Genomic DNA, 12,107 nt, shown 5'->3' on the forward strand with positions numbered 1-12,107 from the left:
TATTTTCGTACACATTTCAGTGGCGGGAGATGTTTGACTGAGCAAGACTGACACGATATCGTTTGTTTTTAATGTTGGAAACAGTGCCACAATTGAAGGTTGACACACACAGATAGCAGATAGCGTGGGGGAACAAGTCACGATGGATGATTTCGGCGTTTTTGCGGTTTTTGGAGTAAACGGTCCTGCTCAAAGGTTGCTGAGGTAATTTGATTTAACGATGGATATTTTAACAGTGTCAGCATTTTTTTTTTTCCTCTAGAAATATTCTGTCTAGCTGCCTCAGTTTTAGTCCAATAGCCTCTCAAGTGTTTTCTTTACAAAGTTAACGCCAGGTAAACACCAGTGCATGTAAAAAAAACCTTTTTTTATACGCTCCTGAATGGCGCCTTTTGATGTAAGCGTTGTCATCAGAGGACCCGTATGTTAAGCTTCTTGTTCAGATAGCCTGTTATCTCATGCCTTGTTTTTCCTGAATATGATAGGAAAACAATGTTACCGCCTTTCTTATTTTTTATTTTTTTGGGGGATATTTTCCTTTTTTAAGTGGCGACGGTTCGTCTCGAGTTGCTGTTGCAGTTCCCCCGAGTGTCCGCCAGGTGGTGCTGTTCAGCAGCGGGCCGTGGGGGGAAAGGATCTGCGTCAACGCGGAGCTCAACGACGCCGACAGGATGCCCATAACCATTGGAAAGATAACCCCATATAACAAGTAGGCAATTATCATTTTAAATCAGGTGCATGTGATGAGATCTGACTGCTTCTTTTATTTGTAAAAGTTTGTTGTGTTGGGATAATTATTATGCACCCACTGCCTATGACTCACCTCCATGTGTTTATAGATAATATGATGTAATGAATTAACTCAGTAAACCGTGTTGTGACCCCCCCCCCCCCCCCCCAGGTGCCTGTCATGGGAGCAGTGGGAAGAGGAGACATGGACTGGCAGTGTTATACTGAATGTCACCCTGGAAAGAGGAAGCCTGGTAAATATTGGTTTTTAATCTACGAGATGGGTTCATTTCTTTTCATCTCAATTAGAAGACAGTCATTTTTGGGAAATGTTCAACAGAACGTGCTTGGCGCTTTTTTTCCCCCCAGTGTGTCCTGAATGAATGAGGGTGAAATGGTATTCACAAATGTTGTGTTTGTTTTTCTTTTCTCAGGAAAAATCGGATTGGTCAGAGCCGGAGCTCGTCCTAGCCGTGACAGAATACACCCCAAAGGTAATTTATGTGGATTATATTTTTTCGGTGCTCGGTAGTTTGAGTTAGAAATGAGTCACGCGAGGACGTCAACGTTTCAGACGGTCACGTTGTATCTGCTTGTCAGGAGGCTTGAGACTCCCTGCCTGTCGTTAGGTTGAGACAGCATTCCCAGCATGGCGACCGCCATAGATGGTCTTCCAAAGCCCCATCTAGTAACAGATGGGCGACTCAACTCGTCCATTAATATTTAGAGTCTATGGTTTTGACCTTGTAGAAAGTAATACATAAACACATCACCATTGTGATACTTTGAATGTAGTTTAGCTTCAGGCAAGCACAGGAGGATGTGTGTTAACAGGTGGTTATTATTTCTATGCTACGTATTGATAGAGATGTGTGTGTTTAAAAACCTTCTAATGCATTTGAGTTAACAGAGGTTAGTGTTCGGGTTTATGTTGATTCAAAAAGTGCGGGAGTAAGTGGTCACATGTTAGTACACTTTACTACATTTTCCCAAGATGCCCCCTCACTAACGGAGCGAACAATAACGAGAACGCTTTGCATTTGAAATCGAAAGTATCATGTCCTCCTCAAGGCCCAATGGGTTTGTGTCGCAGCATTGCATTCTGGTCTTTTTGAGGCTAATCTCGGGGGGCGATATTGGCTGATCCTGTTTGCCTACGATCATGAGATTGCGTTATACATTATTAATAGAATCTTTCCAAACTCTTTATGCTTTAAATCATATTTCAAACAGATCAATACATGAAGCTGTTTGCTGAATGATTAATGACAAGGACAGCTTTGTCCCTCGCAGGACACTGTGGCTCCCCTCACAGCTCGGGAGCTCAACGGCAAGAGGAAGAGAGAGCATGCGACCGAGGGAGACGGTGACGAGAACAAACCGACCAAGCGAGGGGAAGAGGAGAACGTGTGTCCAAATGGGGGCGCGGCGGAAAGGGCCACGCCTGTGCGAAAGGGTAGGGTGCAAAACAAGGGCGGGCAGAAGCTGTTCAGCAGTGGAGGAGATGCGACAAAGGCCAAGGGAACAGGTGAGGGAAGCCAGCGTCCAGTTTACAATGATGTGTGACTTTTTTTTTTCAAGATGAGGAGTGATTTAATGAATAAATGAATGAAATGAATGAATCGGTAAAAGTGTGTTTTCAAAGAGCATTTCTGTTGTGTTTGTGAGTTTCTTGTGTTCTGCTTCTTGAAAATCTCCTTCTCTCTCTCTCTCTCTCTCTCTCTCTCTCTCTCTCTCTCTCTCTCTCTCTCTCTCTCAACAGCTAATGTTGCAGGAGAGGCGCAGGGGATTGTGGGAAGAACGCCTCCTCAGAGTGCAGCCAGGACAAAGAGTAGGCAGGCCAAGACTCCCACACAAACTAGTGAGTTTGTGCATACACATACGAGACGTTTTCTTCATATTCTTTTGTAATATTGATTTACTTTTCAGTCCCATGGCGAGCACCTAGATGTACCTCGCCCTGCCTGAGTTCACAGAATATTATTTTCTCATGTCTTCCTGCAGCCCCGTTGGTCAGCCCGTCAGGTCGCTGGGGTCAGTCTCTGTGTGCTATTGATGCTCAGACAGCTATTCTGATCGGAGGGCAGGGCGCCAGGATGCAGTTCTGCAAAGATCCCATGTGGAAGCTCTGCACAGGTAAGTTCGGAATCTAGTTTTGAGTGAATCTGGTTTCGAGTTTTCTTCTGGACCCAGTGTCAGCGTGAGTGTTCTTGTCTCCATCCCTCAGAGGACAAGTCCTGGGTTGCAGCTGAGACTCTGGCAGAGGGTCCGACGCCAGAGGCCAGAATCGGACACACGGCCATCTACGACCCAGACTCCCGGCGGATTTTCGTCTTCGGGGGCTCCAAGAACAGGAAGTGGTTCAATGACGTTCACATTCTGGACACACAGAGCTGGAAGTGGACCATGGTGGAGGTGTGTAGGCCTTTTTCTTTTCTTTTTTTTTTTTTTTCTTCCCCCCCATTATGCTCCTTGTCCACTTTCCTCATGTCCCCCCCCCCCCCCGTGTCCCCCAGGCTCAAGGTAAGGTTCCTCCTCTGGCCTACCACAGCTGCAGTATGTTCCGAGGGGAGCTGTTTGTGCTCGGTGGGGTGTTCCCCTGCCCTAACCCGGAGCCCGACGGCTGCAGTGACTCTCTGTACATCTTCGACCCAAACCTCTCCATTTGGTACCAGCCGATTGTAACCGGAGACATGCCCTCCCCTCGCTCAGGGTACGGTGGTTTGATTTTTTTTTTAAAAACACACCTTTGTGTTGTTTCTTAACACACATCTAAACACTCTCAATCTCTCCTCGTATGCTCCTTTCAGTCATTCCGCGTGTGTGATGCAGGAGAGGAAGATCTACGTGTTTGGAGGATGGGATACTCCTGTCTGCTACAATGACATGTACATGTTGGACCTGGGTAAGCCACACACTAGGGAGCACAGATAGGAACTCCTGGGCTGAATCTCGATGACCCCCCTAAGCCTTAAACCCTTAAGGTCTTAATTGACGTCACCTGAAGAGTGACTGAGTGCACGAGGCTTAGAGGGCTCAAAATGGTTAAATAAGAATAGTACAGCACTTTGCGACTTCTCTGTAACCATGACAGCACAACGTCTTTTTTTTTTAAAGCTTCAACATTTGTTTCTCCTTTACTGTCCTTCCCCCCTTTTTTTTTTTCCTTTATTAAGGCGTTTGTTTACCTTGCGGGCCTCCCCTGGGAATCCCATGTTCCACATCACAATGCTAGGAACTATGGGTAATTCCCTCACGCTAAATCTGTAGATACACCCGCTTACAGAAAGGGTGCATAACGGGCTCAAACAGTCTGCAAGAGATCCCTCACACACTTAATGATCTGACAGTGGGACAGCCCTAAGCGTGAGGGGGCGGGGGGGTATCGAGATGGTGTCACACACAACTGAAAAGAGGTGTTAATACATGGCATTGAATGCGTCACTGACATGAGATGTTTTTGTTTCACAGGGCTGATGGAGTTTTCTGTTGTTAAAACGACTGGGAAGGCCCCGTCCCCACGAAGGTACACAAACACTGCACTCACATACACATGCATGCAGGTGTAGCTAACGCTGAACAGATGATGAAACACTGTAACCAGGAGCTGATCAGAGTCATTACCTTGTTTATTTATTTTTTTCTTTGATCAGATTCTAAGATGCAATTATGTCATTTTTTTTTTTTCCTTCCTTAACTTGATTGTGTTTGTGTGTTTCAGTTGGCACGGGAGTGCTGTGCTCTCCGACACAAAGTTCCTGGTACACGGAGGTTACAACGGAAACAATGCTCTCAGTGACACCTTCATCTTTGATATTGGTGAGAGGCCGCTAAAAATGAGACGCATATCACACCAACATAAGATTCAAGATTGTTAATTTGTCTTTTTATGTAAAATGAAAGAAAACAGTCGGGGAAAAAACACATTTCATCATCCATACAAACAAAAACACAGGGTCTTATAATCTTTATCATTTATTTTGAATAATAGAACTTGGCTACAAGATCAGGATGTACCTACCGTTATTAGCATCATTTATTTTGTCTGTTTCACTTCTTAAGACACAAACAGCTGGACAGAGGTGACGCTCCCTCAGCTTGCCGTCCCAAGGGCGGGGCACTCCATCGTCACCATGGAGATGGCTGAACACCCCCGTTTCTCAGGGGAGGATGAAGATGTGGACAAGAACACGGGACCGGTCAGCAGGACCTTGCTGGTGTTTGGAGGCGGAGACAACGAGGGGAACTTCTACTCGGACCTGACGACTGTCGCTGTGGAGGAACTGCTCGCTGCTTTTTAAAGAGAGAGTGAGACAAAGGTGAATCCTCACTCCCTGTCAGCATTGGAAGCTATTTAAACACCCCCAAAGACTCTTTATTATTTATATTTCTATCGTCTTGTTTTAGGCTATTAAATTTACTGTGGCAGCCTGAGCATGTGGGATTTACAATTTGGGTGTTGTTTTTTTTCTAATATAGACATCACGTCTGCATTTCAAGAATATGAAAGCTTCTTTTCTCGAAGAAACCTCTCAGTGTCTTCAAGATTCAAACAAATAAAAACAAAGATTTTGTTTTGAGACATCAAATATGTTATGATATTTTAGTCATAAAGACCATTACCCAGTGTTTTATGTTCATGGTTTAAAGCTTTTGTAAAGATTTCCTCAGGTATAATCTTTACTTCTAGGATTGTCTTCACTTTTACTCTTACCTTAGACTTTCTTTTTTACTGATTGTTTCTAAAGAAAAAAACGCTCTCTATTGCTGCAGGTTTATTGACTGAGTTACATCATGCTCAGAATCATGTTATTTTATTTTGTCATTAACTCCAAACTGCTGATTGTGATCTCTAAAAAACCCTGTTCATGTTCCTTTTTTTGCACTTGGCTTCTGTCTTTTATGAATAAACTTTTTTGTTTTTCAATGCTGTCTTTAAGTCATTCACTTTTAAAATTCAACTTATCGCATTTCTGCAAAATGAACAAAGTGTGCAGATCTGTAGTGACAATAAACCCGAGTTGGACTTTAACAATGTCTACCATTTTCAGAAAAATTAACCCTTTATGAAGTACCTAAGAGATGCCATTTAATACAGAGTCCTGTTAATAACATCCCTGTTGGCCTAGAAACTCGGCTCTAACGTGTTAGTCCTGCAGAGTTCCACTGATGTTCTCTTCAAACAGTCAGCTACGTGGTGACATTTAAATCAAAGATTAGTGGAGCTAATAATAGTGTCATGACTGGGGCTGTTTTCAAGTGAAATATTTCAGTGAATGTTCTATTAACCTCTGCTACGAGATTGTCAGGCTGGGCATGTGTATAACTAGTGCATGAAGGAGGGACTACACCTAATGCGAGTGTAACGTAATATACTGTGGCATATGCCACTCATGCGGCATATGCCGCTGCGAATGAGTGGACCAGAACGGCATATCGCGGCATATGCCATCAGTGTGCCCCAGCCTTTGTCACTCGTGGCACATGGGTGGACCAGAACGGCATGTCACGGCATATGCCATCAGTGTGCCCCAGCCTATGTCACTCATATGCGGCATATGTCGCGGCACATGAGTGAACTAGAATGCCATATGCCACTCATGCGGCACATGCATTTGCAGGCACATAAGCCCCTCATGCCACTCCTGTGTCGGTCTGAAGATGACACTAGGTTAAATCAACCTTTGTCAATGATAATGTCTTAAAATCAACATTCGAATTTGATACATCACTCCTAATTATAACTAAATGTAAACTTTAACCATCCCTAAACTGATTTTTGTCAAAACCAAACAGTCCGCCATAATTTTTTGTCTCAAAATGTCAAAAATAATGGCCCCAAATTTTGCATTTCACATGCTACCTATTTGAACATACTCCGTGGTCTCGCCACACCTCGACATGCACAGGGGTGCGAGGGCCCTGCATCACCGCTTGCGGTTTTAATTATTATTAAGTTTCCTACTCTGGTGTAATTGTTCAATAACTGCTCCACTTCCAAACGTTGTATAATAAATGATTCACTAAAATTGAAATCCCTGGTAACAGCTGGTTGGTTCATGCTCTAGTGCACTAAGATCATACATGTGACAACCAGATTTGGATGCTTTTTAATTGGTTGTCACAATAACCAAGATTTGCATTACTGCTAGAGAGTAAGTAGGGCCGGGTTAGATTCTTCTAGATGTGATCCGAAATGCAAAAAAGTCCCAAGGGACAGGCTGACAATGAAGAACCAACTGTCTGTTGATGATGTGTTTGGTTTGCCAGCCTGTTAAGAGAAAATGATTGGCTACACATTAAAAGAAATACAAAAAAACTGTTATTACTGCCTCTCTCTGGCTGATACATTTGGCACCCTGAAATAGGAGGCAGGAGATAAAAAAGGTGTGTATGTGTTTGAATGTTCATCCAGTAACACTTAAAATACCCTCAAATCAGCTTCAATTAACATTCTGCAGTTCAACCTCCTACTAAGAGTGTCCTTTCTACTTAGACACACAATGGAAGTATGGCTGCCAAGATCGCATTCTCATACAAATATTAATGGGACACACAGCAGGGACTTGTGTTAGGAAAGGCTGCGGGATTTTCAGATAGATAGATAGATAGATAGACAGATAGACAGATAGATAGATAGATAAACAGATAGATAGATAGATAGATAGATAGACAGATAGATAGATAGATAAACAGATAGATAGATTGATAGATAGATAGATAGACAGATAGATAGATAGATAGACAGATAGACAGATAGATAAACAGATAGATAGATAGATAGACAGATAGATAGATAGATAGATAGATAGATAGATAGATAGACAGATAGATAGATAGATAGATAGATAGATAAACAGATAGATAGATAGATAGATAGACAGATAGATAGATAGACAGATAGATAAACAGATAGATAGATAGATAGACAGATAGATAGATAGATAGATAGATAGATAGATAGACAGATAGATAGATCGATAGATAGATAGATAGATAGATAGACAGATAGATAAACAGATAGATAGATAGATAGACAGATAGATAGATAGATAGATAGATAGATAGACAGATAGATAGATAGATAGATAGATAGATAGATAGACAGCTAGATAGATCGATAGATAGATAGATACTGTAGATAGATAGATGGATAGATAGATATTACCCTGTAATATAACCTCTCATCCTGCAGATGGAGACACTTAAGCACATTTCCCCAAGCAACAACCCACTCATGTAAAATGTACAGCTCATGTAAAATCCCCCCCCCCCCCCCCCCCCCCCCCAAAGAAATACATTCAGTGAGTTCATGTAACTATTTACATGACAGGTTGAGATATTTTCTGTGATACTTTCTCCACAGATTCAGGTTACACAGGCCTGCAATGCATCTAACATCAGTCCTCAACATTCAACTGGACATGCTCCAAAAGCCTTAAAAGAGAGGGATATTCCCCCCAAATTAGTTTGGTTTGTTGTATATGGATATATTAGTTACAAGAAGGGCTGCAGTGATACATAAACAAGGCTGTTGACTATATAGATACAGTTTTTGTGTACTTAAAAATAGTGGTGTTCGGCTCCTGAGAACACTATCCATCATCCGGGATGGGATTTTCCCCTAGATTCATCTGGAAATCCTGCCAGTTGGATGCTTTCCCAGATATAAGTAATACGCCCCTTCATTTGCTGGTTTCTGTTTTATTTCCCCACTAACATCCTTGCATCGTATGAATATATATATGTTTTTTTAAAGTCTGCATAACTCCTGGTTGACAGAGTTCAGAAATCAGTACTTGCAATCATAGCTCTTCCTCACTCCATGGCTGTTGCTAAGTAACTTGAAAAATGTCTACAACAGCTGTCAGCATCTCGCAGTCGCACTTATAGGTACATATTTACAAATGACTCTTATTTTCACAGCTGCGATTGCAATCAGGAACCATAACTCCACCACGGTAACGTACAGTTTAGTCATTTGCTGCAACTACAGACAAATCTATGTAAAAACGGTGCATTGGGATAATAGGGTGAAAATATACAATCCACCAAATGTATTTAAAACCACAAAAAGACGGGGGAATCTTATTCAGCATTGAAAACATGAACCTTCACTGTCAGAAAAGATCATTTTAATTTACGTTACTTGGTGTGCATTGGTCATATATGACACGACATATACCTTGGTTACTTGACCATGAAAGTTACCTTCACATCTGGTTCTGTTTTATTTGCACAGTTTGTTTTTCTGTCATATTTATCTTTAGTAACTTTGTATACCTTTATTGTTTTTTTAATCACTACATTTTCAATGTTCAAGGCATTATTGATTTAAGGTTTTTAAATTGTTTGAAGATGTCTGTGTAAGAATTAACGCAAAAAAACACAAGTTAGAAGTCCTCTGCTTTCTATTCTGACATGACCTGTTTCAGATCAAATGTATGTCTGACGTATATGATGTGTAGAGGTGAGTGTGCATCAGGTTAAAGGTTAAAGGGGATTTAACTTCCTTGTGGAAATATCTGGCAGCACCTATAGGCACCTTACATTTGACACCTGCAGAGCTTAGAGAAAGTGTAGGATAAATGGGAAATTAACTTTCTAGTCTTCTGACAACTCAAAGTGCTTTTTACACCGCAGGTCACACTTACCCATTCACACAATGATATCAGAGGCTGCTATGTAAAGTGTACATCAATGTTAAATAATCACATTCATACACATTCTCAAGCAGCAGGAGCAATTTTGGAATCAACGTCTTGTCTTGTAAAAGGAGGATGTGTGTATAAAAATGTGAGTATGAGCTTTGTCATAAGGTTGTTGATAAGGATTGTTTTCTCCCTAAGAAATACACCTATTGGTTCCTGTAATATATCTGTGGAGCCCATTTCCGCCAGTAAAAAAAAATAAAAATGAAAATAATAAAGTCTCATAATTTCAACTTTTTATCTCATTATGACTTTATTATTTTCATTTTTATTTTTTTTACTGGCGGAAATGGGCTTCCATATATTGTCCTGACCTTGTCTGTTTTTTTTGTGCCTCATTTGTACATCACCAGTTTGTCACTTTATTTCACCTAATAAAAAAATTTAATTAAAAAAACTACACACAAGCATCTGCCATTTGCCAACACCACCAGTTAAATCTCATAATTTTGACTACATTATCTCATTATTTTGACTTTTATCTCATTATTTTGACTTTTTAACTCATTATTATGACTTTATTATTTTCATTTTTTTAACTGGCGGAAATGGGCTTCCATATATTGTCCTGACCTTGTCTGTTTTTTTTGTGCCTCATTTGTATATCACCAGCTTGTCACTTTATTGCACCTAATAAAAAAATAAAATTAAAAAAACTACACACAAGCACCTGCCATTTGCCGACACCACCAGTTAAATCTCATAATTTCAACTTTAAATCTCATAATTTCAACTTTTTATCTCATTATTTTGACGTTTTATCTCATTATTTTGACGTTTTATCTCATTATTATGACTTTATTATTTTCATTTTTATTTTTTTTACTGGCGGAAATGGGCTTCCATATATCGTCCTGACCTTGTCTGTTTTTTTGTTTTTTTTGTGCCTCATTTGTATATCACCAGTTTGTCACTTTATTTCACCTAATAAAAAAATAAAATAAAAAAAAACTACACACAAGCATCTGCCATTTGCCAACACCACCAGTTAAATCTCATAATTTCAACTTTATATCTCATAATTTTGACTACATTATCTCATTATTTTGACTACATTATCTCATTATTTTGACTTTTTATCTCATTATTTTGACTTTTTAACTCATTATTATGACTTTATTATTTTCATTTTTTTAACTGGCGGAAATGGGCTTCCATATATCGTCCTGACCTTGTCTGTTTTTTTTTGTGCCTCATTTGTATATCACAAGTTTGTCACTTTATTGCACCTAATAATAAAAAAAACTACACACAAGCACCTGCCATTTGCCGACACTACCAGTTAAATCTCATAATTTCGATTTTTTAATCTCATTATGACGACTTTATATCTCATTATGATGACTTTATATCTCATTATGACGACTTTATATCTCATTATGATGACTTTATATCTCATACTTTCGACTTTTTATCTCATTATTATGACTTTATTATTTTCATTTTTTTAACTGGCGGAAATGGGCTTCCATATATTGTCTTGACCTTGTCTGTTTTTTTTTTTGTGCCTCATTTGTATATCACAAGTTTGTCACGTTATTGCACCTAATAAAAAAATTTAATTAAAAAAACTACACACAAGCATCTGCCATTTGCCAACACCACCAGTTAAATCTCATAATTTTGACTACATTATCTCATTATTTTGACTTTTATCTCATTATTTTGACTTTTTAACTCATTATTATGACTTTATTATTTTCATTTTTTTAACTGGCGGAAATGGGCTTCCATATATTGTCCTGACCTTGTCTGTTTTTTTTGTGCCTCATTTGTATATCACCAGCTTGTCACTTTATTGCACCTAATAAAAAAATAAAATTAAAAAAACTACACACAAGCACCTGCCATTTGCCGACACCACCAGTTAAATCTCATAATTTCAACTTTAAATCTCATAATTTCAACTTTTTATCTCATTATTTTGACGTTTTATCTCATTATTTTGACGTTTTATCTCATTATTATGACTTTATTATTTTCATTTTTATTTTTTTTACTGGCGGAAATGGGCTTCCATATATCGTCCTGACCTTGTCTGTTTTTTTGTTTTTTTTGTGCCTCATTTGTATATCACCAGTTTGTCACTTTATTTCACCTAATAAAAAAATAAAATAAAAAAAAACTACACACAAGCATCTGCCATTTGCCAACACCACCAGTTAAATCTCATAATTTCAACTTTATATCTCATAATTTTGACTACATTATCTCATTATTTTGACTACATTATCTCATTATTTTGACTTTTTATCTCATTATTTTGACTTTTTAACTCATTATTATGACTTTATTATTTTCATTTTTTTAACTGGCGGAAATGGGCTTCCATATATCGTCCTGACCTTGTCTGTTTTTTTTTGTGCCTCATTTGTATATCACAAGTTTGTCACTTTATTGCACCTAATAATAAAAAAAACTACACACAAGCACCTGCCATTTGCCGACACTACCAGTTAAATCTCATAATTTCGATTTTTTAATCTCATTATGACGACTTTATATCTCATTATGATGACTTTATATCTCATTATGACGACTTTATATCTCATTATGATGACTTTATATCTCATACTTTCGACTTTTTATCTCATTATTATGACTTTATTATTTTCATTTTTTAAACTGGCGGAAATGGGCTTCCATATATTGTCCTGACCTTGTCTG

The 12,107-nt window shown here is 39.1% G+C and overlaps 1 protein-coding gene across 2 annotated transcripts; it reads left to right on the top strand.

The window, feature by feature from the left end:
• krcp (kelch repeat-containing protein) lies at window positions 1-5,656 on the top strand. Of its 2 annotated transcripts, none has more exons than XM_020643672.3 (13): window positions 1-204; window positions 548-709; window positions 902-983; window positions 1,164-1,223; window positions 2,008-2,257; window positions 2,492-2,590; window positions 2,734-2,865; window positions 2,957-3,144; window positions 3,246-3,442; window positions 3,540-3,634; window positions 4,201-4,255; window positions 4,451-4,548; window positions 4,792-5,656. In XM_020643672.3, the coding sequence occupies exons 1-13, from the start codon at window positions 143-145 to the stop codon at window positions 5,028-5,030; spliced, it is 1,719 nt and encodes a 572-aa protein (XP_020499328.2). In that variant the 5' UTR covers window positions 1-142; the 3' UTR covers window positions 5,031-5,656. The 2 variants fall into 2 exon arrangements, with proteins under 2 accessions (XP_020499328.2, XP_020499329.2); XM_020643673.3 differs by having other exon boundaries at window positions 2-204; window positions 2,023-2,257.
• Window positions 5,657-12,107: the final 6,451 nt, after the last annotated feature.

This window comes from Labrus bergylta, chromosome 22 (assembly GCF_963930695.1).
Source record: "Labrus bergylta chromosome 22, fLabBer1.1, whole genome shotgun sequence".
In the NCBI taxonomy this organism is placed as follows: Eukaryota; Metazoa; Chordata; class Actinopteri; order Labriformes; family Labridae; genus Labrus; species Labrus bergylta.